General features: G+C 54.7%; 2 protein-coding genes and 1 long non-coding RNA gene across 3 annotated transcripts; 1 reads left to right on the top strand and 2 right to left on the bottom strand.

Annotated features, from left to right (window-relative positions):
• The first annotated feature begins 208 nt into the window (after positions 1-208).
• On the top strand, positions 209-12,924 carry Lonp1 (lon peptidase 1, mitochondrial). Its single transcript, XM_052193660.1, has 18 exons — positions 209-629; positions 4,195-4,283; positions 4,836-4,955; positions 5,224-5,461; positions 6,898-6,959; positions 7,122-7,251; positions 7,406-7,489; positions 8,038-8,258; positions 9,005-9,143; positions 9,497-9,675; positions 10,833-10,920; positions 11,023-11,145; positions 11,216-11,332; positions 11,588-11,728; positions 11,818-11,983; positions 12,128-12,345; positions 12,416-12,580; positions 12,654-12,924. Exons 1-18 carry the CDS (start codon positions 237-239, stop codon positions 12,831-12,833), a joined length of 2,853 nt encoding a protein of 950 aa, XP_052049620.1. The 5' UTR covers positions 209-236; the 3' UTR covers positions 12,834-12,924.
• A 49-nt stretch (positions 12,925-12,973) lies between these two features.
• Rpl36 (ribosomal protein L36) lies at positions 12,974-13,847 on the bottom strand. Its single transcript, XM_052193669.1, has 4 exons — positions 13,749-13,847; positions 13,521-13,615; positions 13,175-13,309; positions 12,974-13,096 (listed from the first exon to the last, which is right to left on the bottom strand). The coding sequence occupies exons 2-4, from the start codon at positions 13,611-13,613 to the stop codon at positions 13,007-13,009; spliced, it is 318 nt and encodes a 105-aa protein (XP_052049629.1). The 5' UTR covers positions 13,614-13,615; positions 13,749-13,847; the 3' UTR covers positions 12,974-13,006.
• Positions 13,848-15,595: 1,748 nt separating this feature from the next.
• Positions 15,596-17,444, bottom strand: LOC127693009 (uncharacterized). Its single transcript, XR_007979568.1, has 2 exons — positions 16,965-17,444; positions 15,596-16,854 (listed from the first exon to the last, which is right to left on the bottom strand). It is a non-coding gene; the product is annotated as an uncharacterized LOC127693009 (long non-coding RNA).
• Between the last annotated feature and the right edge of the window lie 47 nt (positions 17,445-17,491).

The following is a 17,491-nucleotide window of genomic DNA, read 5'->3' as shown; positions in this document are numbered from 1 at the left end:
TAGAACAGCCAGGCTCGGCCAACTCCAAGCCGGGCCCGAGCCTTGAACCACGCCCCTACTTCTACTCCCCCCCCCCCCCTCCAGGCTTAAATCTGGTCTTCCTCTGGCCACGCCCACTCACTCACCTTATTCAAGCTCCGCCTCTCCAGCGCGAAGCAAGCGAACGTAATCACGTGCGCAACCGGTGGGCGAGTAGAGATGACGTAAGCGCGGTGCGCCGTCAGTATGGCTGTTCCATGGCGGCGAGCACAGGCTACGTGAGGCTGTGGGCCGCTGCGCGGTGCTGGGTTCTGCGGCGGCCGCTGCTGGCTGTCACCGGGGGCCGGGTCCCGAGCGCGTCCGGGTCGTGGCTGCGCCGAGGATGTCGGGCCTGCGACACGTCATCTCCCTGGGGGGGCCGCGTTCTTGCGGGCGGGGGCCAGTGGCGGGGTCTGTGGGACGCGGGCAGCCGCGGTGGCAGCGACGAGACCTCGGAGGGCGGTGCAGAGGACGGGGCCACGGCGAGCAGCGGGGAAGGCCCGGTCGTCACAGCGCTCGCGCCCATGACTGTTCCGGATGTGTTTCCTCACCTACCGCTTATCGCCATCACCCGCAACCCAGTGTTCCCGCGCTTTATCAAGATCGTGGAGGTAACCAGAGGCCCCCCCACCCCCGGTCGCCTGGCCTTGCTGTACACCCTGCTCTGCTGGCCGGACTGGGTGGTCTTTCTGCTCCTTCGTGTCTAAGAAACTTTTGAAACTGCGCTTCTGCTTGTCATCTCACCACTCTGGAGTCTGAGGCAAGAGTGCCACAGTCCTTGGTGGCTCATTTGGACACAAATTCTTGCCTTTTTCGGGTCCTTCAGGACCCGTGATAGTGGGTGTGAAGTCCGTGAGCCCGAATGGTAGAAATCCCAGGCCCACTAGCTACAGAGTACATTATTCCCCGTCCATCCTGGGGAAAGTTTTGTAACGCCTTCTCAGTCTTTCTTGTTCAGTGGCGTGGTGTTTATTTATTGAGACAGTCTTATGTATCTTTTGTCTTGAGACATTTTCTCATGTAGCCAAACTTTTCACACCCTCAATTACCCGCTTAATGTATCGGGCATAGTTGTGGGGATACAAAGTTACATGCTTAGGGGACTACATTCTAGGAGTAGGAGAAAGGCCTTGGAATGACTAAAGTCTGAGTGGTTTACCAAAAGAAAAAGAAGAGGACAGAATTTTCCCCCAACACTGTCCCTGTCATCTGCCTCATATTTACCCCTAAAAGAAGGAAAGTTCAAGCCGGGCAGTGGTGACGCACGCCTTTAATCCCAGTACTTGGGAAGCAGAGGAAGGCAGATTTCTGAGTTTGAGGCCAGCCTGGTCTACAGAGGGAGTTCCAGGACAGCCAGGGCTACACAGAGAAACCCTGTCTCAAACCCTCTCGCGCCCCCCCCCCCCCAAAAAAAGTTCAAACAGCCTTTAACCAGGGGAGGAAAATTCCAGTGCAGGAAGCTGACCCCATCTGATCTTTTCAAATTAGCAAGCCATGAGGAGGGAAGGAGAAAGAACAGGATGATGAAATCAACAGAAAGCAGAGACTTCCCCCCCCCCCCCCCCTCAAGACAGGGTTTGTATTACCCTGGCTGTCCTGGAGCTCACTGTAGACCAGGCTGGCCTCAAACTAAGAAATCCACCTGCCTCTGCCTCCCCAGTGCTGGGATTAAAGGCATGCACCACCACCACCCGGCTGAAAGCAGACTTTTAAAGGGGAATTTTCCAGTCTGCCATCTACCCTGCTATGTATGGAGTTGGTGGAGATCAGTTAACCTAGTAGCAAGGTCACACAGTGAGTCACTGCCCCACAGTCTCCCTCCAGTCTCCTTGCTCTGCCAACTCTTTTTTTTCTTTAAAGATTTATTTATTATTATATGTAAGTACACTGTAGCTGTCTTCAGATGCACCAGAAGAGGGCATCAGATCTCATTACAGATGGTTGTGAGCCACCATGTGGTTGCTGGGATTTGAACTCAGGACCTTAGAAGAGCAGTCAGTGCTCTTAACCACTGAGCCATCTCTCCAGCCCTTTTTTTGTTTTTGTTTTTGTTTTTTCTGAGACAGGGTTTCTCTGTGTCCCTGGCTGTCCTGGAACTCATTCTGTAGACCAGGCTGGCCTCGAACTCAGAAATCCACCTGCCTCTGCCTCCCAAGTGCTGGGATTAAACGTGTGCGCCACTCCTGCCTGGCCTTATTCTGCCACGTCTTGAAGGGAGGTGTATCAGCATAGATGTTGGGAAGGTTAGAGCAAGCTCCTCTGTACCCCACTTCCATGCGTCCAGGGCCCATCTCAAGCCGTCTGTCTGGTAGAAGGACACACACATCTGCCAGATAACTTGGCACCATCACTTGTTTGCAAGTTGCTCCCAAGGGTCTTGGTTTTCCTCATCTGGGAAAAGGACATAATAGCGGTTTTTGTCTTGGAATCAGAGAACTCTTGTGAAACTCACACAAAGGACTGTATGTAAAGGCAAGGCTTTTGGCTTTGGTTGAGGCAGGATCTCATGTAGCTCAGGCCATCCCTCCCTTTTGCTGTGTAGTTGAAGTTGGCCTTTAGTTCCAGATCTTCCAGCCTCTCTTCCACCTCCTTAGCTTTTGGGTAATAGGTACCCCATCTGGTCCTGAGTTATGAGTCTCTGCTGTTGGCTGCTTGGAGTGAGTTTCTCATACCTGTGGTGCTCATAGGACTTGTCATGTCTGGCAGGTTCTAAGAGCATGGAACTGCCCTGGAGGCCCATTCTGGATTCCTCCTTATTCTCTAGGTTTCTGGGGCCAGGGCTGCCCACACCTGGTTCCTTAACCCTACAGTGGGTGATTCTTCCAAGCGAACCCTGTGTGACATTGGGAGCTAGCTATCAGGGTGTGGTGTTGAAACAGTGGTGTGTGGTTTCCCATTGGTATTACTTCATAAAATGATCAAAGTCAGGGAGATAAAGATGCTGAGACCCATCACAGAACTACAGCTGACTCCTGAGAGCCAGTGAATAATTTTTTTTCTTTTTTTAGCAAAACTCAGCTTTTAGATAGTCTACAGCCATCAGACTTAGGTGCTGTCTTTGGCCTCTGAGTGTACAGGAATGGCTCTGCAGGCTGGTTAGGGTTCTGTGTAGACTGCTTACCATGCACGAGACTCACACATACTGGATGTAGAGTCAAACATCTGTCATCCTAATGCTCAGAGGGTGGAAGGAGGAAGATCAGGAGTTCAAGGTTTTCCGAGGCTAGCATGAGTTGCTGTGGGGAGACTTGGACTACAGTGTGACCTGTGACTCAGATGAACAGAAAAGAATCCCAAACACTGAGATGAAGGGTGTTGGGGCCCCCTTCCCAGGCTTGCTATGTCAGAATTACACAGGTAAACTAGGTGTGGTGACTTACCCTTATTCATCCTGCACAGTGAGACAGGAGGATTACCCTCGGTCCCCAGTTAGAGTCAGCTATGTAGTGTGTCTCACGGAAGCCTAAATTACAAGGTGACTGGGGAGATACTCCACAGGTAACACCTGTCCTTGTGTGTGTGTGTGTGTGTATATATAAGTTTGTGCTTACATTTATGTGTATGAATATTCTCCTACATGTATTTATACTACATGTATGCTTGGTCCCCATGTAGTTCAAGATTGTTGGATTCCTTGCAACTTGAGTTAGGGTTGATTGTGAGAGACACTATGTGAGTTCTGGGAATTGAAGCCAGTCCTCTCTGTAAACAACTGCTGACCTACCTCTCCAGCCCCATTGGTTTTTGTTATTTGTTTTAAAACAGTTTCTCTGTTTGGATCAGGCTGGCCTGGAACTCCAAGAGTTCCATCTGCCTTGTGTCCCCAGTGCAGGGGTGAAAGGTGTACCCATGATACCTAACTATCCTGTTTTAGTTCGCACCTGCTACAGGTGGTGAGGAACAGGATGACTGGGGAATGGCACTCACGAGGCTGGATGGAGACTGCCGGTCTGCGGGCACCAGAGGTTCCTATTGTGGTGCTGTTTTAGCCTGAGTTTCCTTGTGTAGCCCATGTTTATACTGTAGAGCCTCCTGCCTCAGTCTCCCTGGTGCTCCAGGTCTGTGATACTAGTGAAGTTGTGATGTTGCCAGTAGTATTGATTGTGTGGCTAGATAGTCCATTTCTGGTGTGAGATGTTTAGTGTCCCTGGGTCCTCACTTACTGCTTTCCTGCAGGTTAAAAATAAGAAGTTGGTTGAGCTGCTGAGAAGAAAAGTCCGCCTGGCACAGCCCTATGTTGGCGTTTTCCTAAAGAAAGATGACAAGTAAGTCTCCCTCCTTTTCTCCACTCGGCTGGAGTCTCAACTTTTCACATTGAGCTAAAAGGAGCCGAGGGCCAGGCCCGGAGTCCAGCATACGACCATTTTCCTCCTGGGTGAGGACTTGGCTTCATAGTCTCTCCCTGAGGAGCCGGGGTGGGGCTTAGTGAGAACACTTACCTAGCAGGCAGCAGACACTTTGCCAATGCTGTGAAAAAGAGACTTCAGTGCTGTCCACGCGGGAAGTGAACTGCTAGCTCCCTGTGAATGTTGGGGCCTCTGGTACACCCGCTCACAGATGCGGTTCTACATCACATACGAGATTTTCGACTTCCATAACAGCAGAGGAGAAGTCCTACATGGGTCCTCTTTTGGAGGCTGTGTTAGTGATGTACTGCCACCCAGGACTATACTGCTGAGCCTTGAAGCTAGGCCACAGCTGGTAGTGACTTAGCAGGTGTTAGGTAGTGACCTGTAGAGGCGCTTCTGTCTCCCTCCACCCTCAACCTGAGCCACTGTGCTTAGCCCAGCCATGTGCCTTTGTGTTGTTCTCCTCAGCAATGAGTCGGACGTGGTGGGGAGCTTGGATGAAATCTACCATACGGGAACGTTTGCTCAGATTCATGAGATGCAGGACCTTGGAGACAAGTTGCGCATGATTGTCACAGGTCACAGAAGGTACAGAGCCCAGGGTGAGAAGAGATGTGCCTGTGAGCTTGCACAGAAGAGATTGTGGCTTTTATGAGTTGTGGGCAAGACCTCCACCCTGAGGTCTTGGGGTAGTGGGCTACAGTGTCTTTTCACGGAGCTGCACTGTTGGTGACACTTTCCAGTGCTCTTTGCTCTCTTTCTTTCTCCATTGTTTTGAAGGCCCTGGGGTGACAGGGACTTTGAACACACAATTCTGTAGCCCTGGTTCCACCTGTGCCTGTCTGCCCGTCTGCAGGATTCACATCAGCCGCCAGCTGGAGGTGGACCCGGAGGGGCTGGAGCCAGAGGCAGAGAACAAACAGAAGGGCAGGAGGAAGCTGAAGCGAGGCAGGAAGGAGGTGGAGGATGAGCTGGGTGCCACGCCCCAGCTGGGCATGGTGGCTGAGACAGCCGCTGACACGTCCGGTGAGGTGCTCATGGTGGAGGTTGAGAACGTAGCGCATGAGGACTTCCAGGTCACAGAGGAGGTGAAGGTAAGCAGCAGTCCCCTGCTGGGACCTGCACAGATGGTGGGACAGGTGGGCAGGGCTGTGCTGTGCTGTGTCACACAGGCCCTTGGCTCTTCACAGAAAAGGCAGGTTTCAAACCCATCCCACCCTGGTTCATGGCCACCATGATAGGCTTTTAGCATTCTGCAGAGCGCATCCCCCTTGCCTCCCCCACAGCTCAGGAAGCAGGGGCATGAAGCAGGGAAGGAGGTTATGTCTACTCTGATCCCAGATTAAGCTATCCTGCCTTCCTCAAGTTCTCTATGGGTAGGACAATTAGTCAAGCTAAGCTGGAGCCTAGAGTGTGCCCAGTGCTGTTGGATGCATCTGGAAGGGAACGAAGGCCTCTTCTAGAGTCTGACCCCGACTGGTTGTGGTTGATTGGAGCTCTGGGAAAGATGCCTCTGGACTGATTGTGAGCTATGTGGAAGGAATGCTGGAATCCCTTGGTGACATCTTGTTGTGAGCTGGTGCTGTGTGGAGAGAGGAGGCCTCTGGGCTGATGCTGGTATTTTGAACTTCATGGTACTGCAGGCAGCCTGGGTAGTAATCATTTTGTAGGGGGGTCATTCTGTTTAATAGAACACGTTTCAAGTTAGAGTAATGTCCCATGCTGGTTGCACTGTGCTACCCTTACTGTTGGGCTCTACTCTCAAAACAGGCTCCAGAGCCCCCTTGCCCTCTTGCTCTGGTTTCTTTCTTTGGCTGGGGGTTGAGGGAGTAGAGGGAGTTTCTTTGAAGCCCTGGCTGTCCTGGAACTTGCTCTGCGGACCAGGCTGGCCTTGAACTCAAGATAACTGCCTGCCTCTACCTCCTGAGTGCTAGCATCAATGGCCTGGGCTACCACTACCTCTGATCTCGTCTATGAAGGCGAACTCAGTTGGGAACTAGACACCAGGCAGGGTGTTGTCCTATCTGGCTATGATAGTGTGTGCCTGCAGTCCCAGGATCCTGAAGCTGAGGCAGGAGGATTACTGATGTTAGTCTAAGACTCTGCCTCAATAACAAAAAGCAAAAGCTAAGGAGTGTGGCAAGTGGGGCAGTTCCTCATGCATCTGAAGGGGTGCTTGCTTAGGGCCCCATTTTATTATTTTGTTTTCATATTCACACATGGGGGTGACGTGGGAGTGTCACACAGTGTGTATATTGGAGGTCAGGAGGCACTTTGGGGTGTTAGGAGTTGGTTCTTCCTTCACCATGTGGAGCCCACAAATTGAAGTCAGGTCATCAGGCTTGGTAGCAAGCGCCTTTATCCTCTGAGCAATTTCACTGGCCCTGGCTTTAGTTTTTACAGCCCTTGCCCTGGGTCTTCCCTGCTGCTGACCTTAGGTTCTGCTCTGTGGTTCCAGTGGACAGTAGTTGGCTGGGATGGGAGGCTCCCCTTCTTCAATCTCATAACTATCATGGTTGCTGCCTGCCAGGCCCTGACTGCAGAGATTGTGAAGACCATTCGGGATATCATCGCCCTGAACCCTCTATACAGGTCAGTGTCTGCACGGCTGGGCAGGACAGGGACTGCCACTCAGTGACAGGTGGACTCTGGTGCACCATACTGCACACTGGCGAAGCCAGCTGTCACTGAAGCCAGAGCATGTGTACGGGGCATAGGACAGCACTCTAAGGCACTGGCATTGCACTCCTACAGAGAGTCCGTGCTGCAGATGATGCAGGCAGGCCAGCGTGTGGTGGACAACCCCATCTACTTGAGCGACATGGGTGCTGCACTCACTGGAGCTGAGTCCCATGAGCTGCAAGATGTGCTGGAAGAGACCAACGTGAGTGTGTGCCCACTGTTCTGAGCAGGCTAGCAACAGCAGCCTCATGCTCCGGCCAGGTCTATGTAGGGCGCCTGTTCCTGTGCCAACACCACTGTGGCTGTGCTGGGCCCTGTTGACAGCTACCCATCCCACTGTCTTCCGTTGTTTGCAGATCCTTAAGCGGCTCTATAAGGCCCTGTCTCTCTTGAAGAAGGAGTTTGAGTTGAGCAAGCTTCAGCAGCGCCTAGGCCGTGAGGTGACAGGAGGGAATGGGGGTGAAGGGGATGCATCCTGGCTCTGACACTCATTTCAGGATCCAGAACCTGTACTTGTGCAGGCCTGCCTCAGCCTCCAGTGTTCTAGGCCAGTCGGCATGTGCTGTCTTTGATTTTTCCATAGCAAATCCTCCCCTACTGAGGCTATGCTGCAGCTGCTAAGCAAGCTGGACCAGGAGGCTCAAGAGTTCAGGGCTATCCTCAGCTGTATAGAGAGTTTTGAGGCTAGCCTGGGCTACATGATCTGGCTCAAACCAAAAACAAACAGACACAGGTTTAACTCTCGTGTGTGTATTGGATGTGTTTGGGCATTACAACAGCAGTCCAAACAAACTGCAAATTCCATGTCAGGGTGACCTGTGGGAGCCTGCAGGGTAGAAACCTGGGCCGCTGACTTGGGGCTCAGGTAGCATGTGTGGGTGAGGAGGCCCTTTAGCTCCTAGCACCACTGGAGATTGGGCCAGAGGTTTCTGTGGAGGGGCTGTGTCCTCCCTCCCCATCCACCCTGCCCAAGCTCCACCTGCCACAGGTAGAGGAGAAGATCAAGCAGACGCACAGGAAGTACCTGCTGCAGGAACAGCTGAAGATCATCAAGAAGGAGCTGGGACTGGAGAAGGATGATAAAGACGCCATCGAGGAGAAGTTCCGGGAGCGCCTCAGGGAGCTTGTGGTCCCCAAGCATGTGATGGACGTGGTGGATGAGGAGCTGAGCAAGCTAGCTCTCCTGGACAACCACTCCTCTGAGTTCAAGTGAGCCCATAGCCACCTCTGCTCGCTGTCCCCCAAGTCCCTGGGTTGGTGGTGGTCCTATGCAGGCTGCTGGGAATGTGGAAGGCCTCTGGGTCCAGGCCGGGGATGTAGGTCCCTGTGGGGATGCTGGCTGCCCTACCCCACCCACCCTCAGGCTTTGTCTACAGCAGCCCAGGAAGCAAGTCTGTGGTGGGTCCACGTGGTCTGTGAGCACACACGCCCTACTAGCACCGTCATGTGGCCTGGGCTCCACCTCTAGACTCTATACTTTCTTTTTCTCAGGTTCTAAGTATTGCTTTTTTCCTGCTCTGTGACCCTGTGGTCACTCTGGCACAGATACTCCAGGCTAACTGGGGCCGGGATCCTTAGTTCAGTCTTTTCAGGCAACTGCACTGAGTTGAAATCCTGACCTGAAGATGCTCTGGGAGCCTGGAATCCAGCCTTCCATCTGTGTTACTATGACACCTGGCCTCCCTCAGTGACCACTTCTCAAAGGTCCCTCACTGGGCACCGCTGCTGCTGTCCACAGCTTGGAGGCTAGCCAGGACAGCCTCAGACGCAGTTTCCTGACCTCGGTTTCTTCCCTGAGGCATACCCACTCACCCCCAACTCCTGGGGGAGGGTGTCACTCACTTGTCTTGGGATATCATATTCAGGTCCATTGATGTGGCTCCTGCCAGGGTAGCTCTGCAGCCCTGCACACAGCCTCACTAGGAACATTTGGTCACAGTTTCTTGTCCCTGTAGTGTCACTCGCAATTACCTGGACTGGCTGACGTCCATCCCATGGGGCCGGCAGAGTGATGAGAACTTGGACTTGGCTCGGGCCCAGGCTGTGCTGGAGGAGGACCATTACGGCATGGAGGATGTAAAGAAGCGGGTCCTGGTGAGGCCATAGCATGTGAAGGACTGCACTGCCCTGGGCAGGCCGCCTCGTTTTGTCCTTATTTCTCCCAGTAGAGTACCAGGCAACTATCCACTGGGACTCAGTGTCCCTGGTGGATGAGTCGCAGAAGCCTGGTATACTGGGTGGGGGCTGCTGTGACAAGGTACACTTTGGGCCAGGCTATAGAAGAGGGGCCCCTAACATGATTGACATCCAGCCTGTCAGACTTCAGCCCAGGGTCATGCAGCCACAGCTCCAGTCAACCTAGCCTTTGTGACCCCCTGAAGTCCCCGTGTCTTCGCTCTGGGGGTCTGCATGCACTCCCATGCACTGAACCATCTTGGTTTTCACAGGAGTTCATTGCAGTCAGCCAGCTCCGAGGCTCCACACAAGGCAAGATCCTCTGCTTCCATGGCCCACCGGGTGTGGGCAAGACCAGCATTGCACGCTCCATTGCCCGTGCCCTCGGCCGCGAATACTTCCGTTTCAGTGTTGGTGGCATGACAGATGTGGCAGAAATCAAGGGGCACAGGTGGGTAGGCTGGGCCTATAACCCACCTGACTGGGCAAACACAATGTGACCCAATCTACATTCCTGCTCCTGTTCTCTTCAGGTTTGGATTGGCCAGAGTAGAGTATGTCAGGCCTGGGTGTCCACGTGTGAGGGTGGTACAAGGAAGCGCACTAGTTGTTGGTCAGCCTGGACGTTGTTTTGCTTCTTAAGACTCATTATGTAGTCTTTGCTATCATGGACTGCCCTAAGCTTTGGCCTCGAATTTAGAGATCCACCTGCAGAGTAGATCTAAGTGTGGAATTAAAAGACATGCACCTGACCTGTTTTTAAAAAGTGCATTTCCTAATCACACAGCTAGTGAGGAGCCGGAGGTGAGGAGTAGTCAGCTGCAGGAGTGTGGGCGGCATGGAGCCCAGCAGGCTTTGAGTTGAGCACAGACACCAAGCTGGTGCGAGCTGGCAGCAGACACAGATGGCCTTCATTAGGCCTGTGGTTGTTCCAGTTTAGAGAACAGAGGGGAAGCAGGCTCTGTAGAGAGGCGGGCACACTGCTGAGGTCTGCCTGGCTGCTAAGGTAGTCCTAACACTGCAGGAACTGACTGGCCTGCGCAGAGCAGGGAGCCTCATTTATCCCAGCACTCAGTTAGGCAGGAGGCTCGGGAGTTGGGAGCCTTTCTTGGCTACATGCCATGCTCTGGAGCTCTAAGCCTACCTGGACTGCTCAAGACCCTGCTCAGAAAACAAAAGGATCCTGTCAAAAGCTCTCCATGGTCTCCACCCCCTCTAGACCCTCTCCAGCCGCACCCCCCCAACCCCGTGCCCAGCACTGTGGGCCTCCCTGCTGGTCACCTGCCTGTACTGTCCACTCAGTTCCCTCAAGCCCTGCTCCAGCCTTGTTTTCTCTGTACCTCTCCTGTCATCTCTCATGCACCCCTGTCCCTTGCTGTCTGCTTGAGTGTACGTCCATGCCCCTGTGAAGATTCAGCCAGGCCAACCCCACCTCTTAGTGCACAGGGAACTGAGGTGGGCCTGACTGCAGACTGCGGCCAAGTGCTAGCTAGCTAAGGAGAGCAGTGGGTAACCTGTGCGAGGTCAGAAGTGCTTCCAGACGGGCCACGTGGTGGTGTGCTGTGGGCTTCTGTTCAGCACACTGACCCACAGTGTTGCCTCCCACAGGCGTACCTACGTGGGGGCCATGCCTGGGAAGATCATCCAGTGTCTGAAGAAGACCAAGACAGAGAACCCACTAGTGCTGATTGATGAGGTGGGGCAGGCTCTGGGGACAGGAGGGACAGGTCATTGCGCAGCTTATCCTGTAGTATGGGAGCCAGGCATAGCCCCATGGCCCCTGCCTTTCCCAATTCAGGTGGACAAGATTGGCCGAGGCTACCAAGGGGACCCATCATCAGCACTGTTGGAATTGCTGGACCCTGAACAGAATGCCAATTTCCTGGACCACTACCTGGATGTGCCAGTGGACCTGTCCAAGGTGAGTGCTGACCCGTGTGGTCAGGTGCTAGTGCTATGGGAGAGGGTACACCCAGCTTCTTGTCACCCAGGTATTATTCATCTGCACCGCCAATGTCATCGACACCATCCCGGAGCCACTGAGGGACCGCATGGAGATGATCAATGTGTCAGGCTATGTAGCACAGGAGAAGCTGGCCATTGCAGAGGTATGTGGGGTCCTGTGGGATGGAGGGGGCACAAGATCAGACGTGGCTCCCACAATAGTCCTGAGTGCATGGCAGGTGATGGGCAAAGGTCTCAGGTGAGCACAGCCTGGTTGACACTTGGGGCTTATGGTCTTCAGGATAGAACCATGATTCTTCACTCTTGGCCTCTGCTTATGAGAGGGAGGGATGAGCTGGTGCAGGGGGTGAGCAGATTGGGTGGGCACAATGGGCGATGCTGACAGCTGCTCCCTACAGCGGTACCTGGTGCCACAGGCCCGCGCCTTGTGTGGCCTAGATGAGAGCAAGGCCCAACTGTCAGCGGCAGTGCTCACTCTGCTCATCAAACAATACTGCAGGGAGAGCGGCGTGCGCAACCTGCAGAAGCAGGTGGAGAAGGTGAGTCTGCCCACAGGGCCCCCGCACCACACAGGGTGGGCAAGTCTCTGCCCAGCAACTCCCCACCTACACCCACCCACCCTATGCAGGTGCTGCGCAAGGCTGCATACAAGATCGTAAGTGGGGAGGCACAGACGGTACAGGTGACGCCTGAGAACCTGCAGGACTTTGTAGGGAAGCCAGTGTTCACAGTGGAGCGCATGTATGAAGTCACACCTTCTGGCGTGGTCATGGGTTTGGCCTGGACTGCCATGGGTGAGCACCCACACTTTTCTGCCTAGCCAGCTGGCTGCTACAGATGTAAATAAAGATGGGGCCTGGATTGATTATGCAGGCTACCAGTGCTAGGAATCTTAAGTTGGGGAGTGTAAGATCAAATTGAACCTTTTCCACCTTCAGGAGGCTCTACATTGTTTGTGGAGACTTCTTTGAGAAGGCCACAGCTGATTGGCAGCAAGGAGGACAAGGAGGGCAGCCTAGAGGTGACAGGTCAGCTGGGAGATGTGATGAAAGAGAGTGCCCGCATTGCCTACACCTTCGCCCGAGCCTTCCTGATGGAGCAGGACCCTGACAATGACTTCCTGGTCACCTCACACATCCACCTGCACGTTCCTGAGGTAGGCCCCTGTCATACCCCTCCCCATGTCATCCCCCATCTCAGCAGCTCACCACTGCCTCTCTGTCCAGGGCGCTACCCCCAAGGATGGCCCCAGTGCAGGCTGCACCATTGTCACTGCACTGCTGTCCCTGGCTTTGGGGCAGCCAGTGTTGCAGAACCTGGCCATGACTGGGGAGGTCTCCCTCACTGGCAAGGTGCTGCCTGTGGGTGGCATCAAGGAGAAGACCATCGCGGTGAGTGCCTGCTACCTTTACCCCTTGGCTACCTCAGGGTGGAAGAGCACCCAGCTGACACACCTTTCCTTAGGCTAAGCGTGCTGGTGTGACCTGCATCATTCTGCCTGCTGAGAACAGAAAGGACTTCTCGGACCTGGCTCCCTTCATCACAGAGGGCCTGGAAGTTCATTTCGTGGATCATTACCGCGACATTTTCCGCATTGCCTTCCCCCCGCGAGAGCAACTCAAGGCGATGGCTGTGGAGAGATGACCTGGGGGTCTGGGACTCAATAAATAATCATGGTGTGGCAGAGCCACGAGCACAGCTGTAGAATCATGAATAAAGAAAACCTTTCCAAGAACCCGAGTCTGCAGCCGCCATGAGCACACCACACGCACACACACAGAAGCTGCAAGAACTATCTTTTATTGGGGAAGGCTTCATCAATCCTTCTTGGCCGCCGCCTTCCTCATGGCTGCCAGGACGTTGCTCAGCTCCTCCCGCTTTCTCTTGGCTCGGATGTGTGTGCCCACCTGTGGGGAGTCGTGGCTCGTCACCCGTGGCCATTGCTGTCAGGCACACCCCCACCCACCCACGCTCACGCAGCCTACCCTCTTCTTGATGAACTTGAGCGCGCGCTTGTCTTTGGACACCTTGAGCAACTCCATGGCGCGCCGCTCGTAGGGCGCGAAGCCGCACACCTCCCGGATCATGTCCCGCACGAACTTGGTGTGCTTGGTGAGGCGCTGCGACAACAGCCCCAGGTCGGTCACGAAGCCTAAACCAAGGCTTCCAGAGGGGGCGGGACGCGGCCGCCCACACCCTGCCTCCTGCCCTCGGACGCCCCATCGACGGCGGGGCCCACGGACCCCTCAGACCTTCCCAGTCCACCCCCCACGCAGGTGTCGAAGCTCCCGCCCCCATCTCTGCCGAAGCGGTCGCATCCCCGGCACTCACCCCGCGGCGCCGGCTGTGTCTCGGCTTGCTGACGTTCTTCGTCACCTTGTGGCCCTTGTTGAGGCCCACGGCCATCGGGTAGCGCAGGGCCATGGCTGCGGGAAGCAGGGACAAGTCAGCGGCTGAGACACGGTACCTCGGCCCGCGCACGCCCGCACGCCCGCCGGGACGCGCAGCGGAGCCCGGAGGCCGGATGGCGACAGATGAGCCCCGACGACACCCGCTTACCTGCTGCTCTCCTATGGCGGCCGAGACAGGAAGAACGAGGCCGCGCAGAATCCTGGGATATATGCCGCTCGCTGGCCGTCCGGGCCAGAGAGACAGGCTCGATACCAGCGCCCTCTGGTGGTCGGAGGTTCTGCGGCACCCGCGGCTCGCGGCCGGCGGCTTAGGTACCCTAAGTGGGATCCAGCATAGCACCATTGCTGGTTGTGGAACTTAATCTCTGTCAATGAAAGTGCTTTTGAGGGGAAGGGCGCTGTAGACATGGCTCAGAGGTTAAGAGCACTAGCTACTCCCCCAGAGGTCCTGAGTTCAATTCCCAGTAAGCACATGGCGGCTCACAGCCATCTCTGATGAGATCTTGCCTGCTGGCATACATACAGGGTATGTATGTGCGTAATAAATAACTAAATAAGTAACTAAGCAAATATTTTTTAAAATGACATAAAAAGTGCTTTTAAAAGATTTTTTAATAGCTTGGCGGTGGTGGTGCATGCCTGGACTCCGGAGGCAGAGGTAGGCAGACCTCTCAGTTCAAGGCCAGCCTGGTCTACAGAGGACATCTAGCCACACAGGGAAACCTGGTCTAAAAGCAAAAACAAATGTAATTTCAAAAGTTAAAAAATATGATTTTCGTGTATAGGTGTTTTGTCCGCATGTTTCTGTGCACCATGTGGTTGCGGGGACTTAAACCTGGTCTGTTGTTACATTAGCAAGTGCTAAGCCAGACTTCAGAACTGCTGCCATTTTTAAAAACATTTATTTGGGGGTTGGGGGAAGCACAAGCAACCACTAACTTGCAGAGGTCAGAGGTCAGATTACGGAGCTCCGTTCGCCTTCCTCACGGAGAGTTCCCAATCTAACAGATCAATAGATCTGTCACAACAGTCGAAACAAATCTGTCCTGATCAACAGAATAAACCTTGCGAACTAAGGTGTGAGTTTCGCTGGAGTGTCGCGCCCCCTGGTGGCCTTGGCTCGTACAGCAGGGATAAGGAGGGACGCAAAGGATCTAGAATCACAGGCTTGGCCCGCACTCCTCCCCTTCCTCGCTCCCTTTCTTCCGGTGAGCGGAGCTCTTGTGTAGCCAAGGCTGTCAAGCCTTTGACTTTCCTGAGAATGAAGAGCGTGTGCCACACCCATCCTATGCCGAGCGAGCGCTGCAGTGGCGGAGCCATCCCCCGCCTCCTCTCGTGCCTCAGCTTCCCACACTGCACGCTGAGGAACATGAACAGTAGAGAACGTAAGGGAACCCGACTGTCGTTACGACGCAGGGCAAGGGTGTACCAGGCTGCAGGGCTCTGGAGGGCGCGGAGGGCAAAACAAGTCAGCTGCGCAAGCACTTAGCCGGAGTGGGAGGGGCCATCACAGAGGCGGGGCCTGCGGATAGCATCACCCTGGGGTGGAGCCTCAGCCTGTGGGCTAAGAGGTCCAGCCTGGTACCCTAGGGTGGCTGTGCTGAGGATCAGGCCTGAGAGGAGTCCAAGGAGGGCGGGAGGGAGTCGGGCGTAGAACACCCGAGGGAGGGGAACCTTGGGCAGCAGCCTGGGCAAAGCAAAGATGAGTAGGGGCGGGGCCAACCTGGCTAGGGGCGGGGCCTTTTACACAAGAGGGAGGGGAAAACGAGCGGGACCTGCGGCCTAGACCAAGGGCGGGATACAGCAGGGGCGGGAGGGAGCAGCAGCTGAGGACAGAGACCTAGTTGGGCAGGGGCAGGCCTGGTATGCAAAAGGCAAGTCTCAGGCCTTGGGGAGTAGTATTTCTGGACGCCCAGGGCGCCGTCCTCCTGTCCTCCTCCATTTGCAGGTACACAGAGTCTTTGGCGGTATCTCCACCCTTGCTGTTTCTATTCATTTGTGGGTTTCTCTTAACAAGCACACACTGCAAGGCATATTCCTGTTGGACATTTAGCCAGGGAAGAAATGGGCTCAGGGAGGTCTTGAGCAAGTCACAGGGAAGCTGGGTGCGGAAAGCGCTCTCGGGTTCTCCCCATGGCTCCCTCCTCACTCATGCTCACCTCCTATACCCAAGCCAAGCCTGCACCCGCGCATGCGCACAGCGAGGCTCGCCTTGGGGGTGGAGTGGGGGAGTGGGCCTTGGCGGGTGCAGGGACACCAGGTGGGGATCCAGTGGAACCTAATGAAGACGTCGTGCTGCCAGCATCCGACCTTCCCAGACCACTCACTTTGGTTATCCTGGTAGTGGGGGGAGGAACAAAGCCTGGGCCCTGGGCCTTTACAGGGTCCTCCAGAGACCAGCGCAGACTGCCGGGCCCTGGCTGTGTTCTCTGCTTGGACACTCTTCCCTAAAACTTCATTCTTTCAACTCTTAGGTCCAAAGACAAACTTTCCAAGCACTACTGCCAATGCCACGTGCTACCTTGACACCTCGTAGGCTCCTCCCACCCATTCTTAGTCATGAGGGTTGGTTTTAGTTCTGGGTGAAAAAAGAGAAAATGTCACCATAGATTTTCAAGTCATGAAGGCTCACTGGCCACGTCTGTAAAAGCAGGACTGAGGAGGCCCAGGCAGGTGAGTCCAGCTTGGTCCATATGAGTTCCAGGCCAATCACGTACACAGAATGAGACCCCCATCGAAAAAAACCACACAGCTGGGTGGGATGCCACACACTTTAATACCAACACTTAAGAGGCAGATGCAGGTAGAACTGGAGTTTGAGGCCAGCCTGGTCCACAGAGTTGAGTTCCAGGACAGCCAGGACTGTTAGAGAAACCTTGCCTCACAGCAAACAATAACCAACCAAAGCCAAACCAAACCAAACCCAACCCAACACGAAAATAAAAAATAAAGTAGTGGGGGTCTTGTGTGTGTCTAAGTCACAACGGTCCCTTACAGCCTCATATATTGGGAGGCTTGGTGCACATTTGGTAGGATTGTTTGGAAAAGATTAGGAGATAGTTTTATTGGAGCAGGGGTGACACTGGTGTGGACTTTAAGGTTTCAAAAGCCCACACAATTCTCTGTCGTCGCTTTCTGCCTCATGCTTATGAGCCGGACCGTGACAGCTGCTGCTCCAGTGCCATCGTGTGCCTGCCGTCACGCTCCGTGTCACGCCTGCTGTCACGCTCCGTGTCACGCACGGGCACGGGCCTCTGAAACCGAAGGCAGTAGGCCTGGCCACGGTGCCATGTCACGACAACTGAGAGGTGCCGAGGGCGGGAGGTCTCCATAGACAGTTACAAGGCCTCCATGGAGCACTTACCTGCTCAGGCCTCGTCTTGCAACAGAGCAGGGATCACCTCATTGCCCTCCTGCCGCACCTCGCACCCCAGTGTAGCTCTCCGTACTCCGGGCCACCCACTGCCAGCCGGTTTGCACAAGACCCCAAGACGGCTGCCCTCAGAGGCCCCGGCCTCACCAAGTCAACCACCTCAGCAAGCGTCCATCCTATAGGCCACAAGTAGCCTCTCCACGCCTCCTAGGTTAGAGCCACACCCCTAACCGCTCACGTGAACAAGAGACCCGCTTTCCTGGAATAAGCCAGCCCTCGCGTTGCCGTGGTAACCATTACTTAGGCTTGCTTCACCTCAGGGACACCCCACTCTCCGCGCGGGCGCGGGGAATCCTACCAGTGTCTTCCGAGGGCTCGTCTCTGTCGTCCCTCCAGACTACATTTCCCAGGAGCCTTCGCGGCCTAGACCTTCTTTGGTCTTCCGCCTAACTAATACATTTCCCAGAAAGAATTGCGGCAGCCACGGACCTGGATATACAGAGTCTAACGCGATTGCC

The sequence above is a fragment of the Apodemus sylvaticus genome, chromosome 9 (genome assembly GCF_947179515.1).
Source record: "Apodemus sylvaticus chromosome 9, mApoSyl1.1, whole genome shotgun sequence".
Classification (NCBI taxonomy): Eukaryota; Metazoa; Chordata; class Mammalia; order Rodentia; family Muridae; genus Apodemus; species Apodemus sylvaticus.
This window is presented reverse-complemented; position numbering and strand designations above follow the sequence as displayed.

Coding starts and splice junctions, on each gene's coding strand:
- Lonp1 (XM_052193660.1), top strand. CDS start 237: ATGGCGGCGAGCACAGGCTACGTGAGGCTGTGGGCCGCTGCGCGGTGC. Junction 630..4,194: donor GCTTTATCAAGATCGTGGAG/GTAACCAGAGGC, acceptor GCTTTCCTGCAG/GTTAAAAATAAGAAGTTGGT. Junction 8,259..9,004: donor AACCACTCCTCTGAGTTCAA/GTGAGCCCATAG, acceptor TTGTCCCTGTAG/TGTCACTCGCAATTACCTGG.
- Rpl36 (XM_052193669.1), bottom strand. CDS start 13,613: ATGGCCCTGCGCTACCCGATGGCCGTGGGCCTCAACAAGGGCCACAAG. Junction 13,310..13,520: donor GACACAGCCGGCGCCGCGGG/GTGAGTGCCGGG, acceptor CTGTTGTCGCAG/CGCCTCACCAAGCACACCAA. Junction 13,097..13,174: donor TCAAGTTCATCAAGAAGAGG/GTAGGCTGCGTG, acceptor GACTCCCCACAG/GTGGGCACACACATCCGAGC.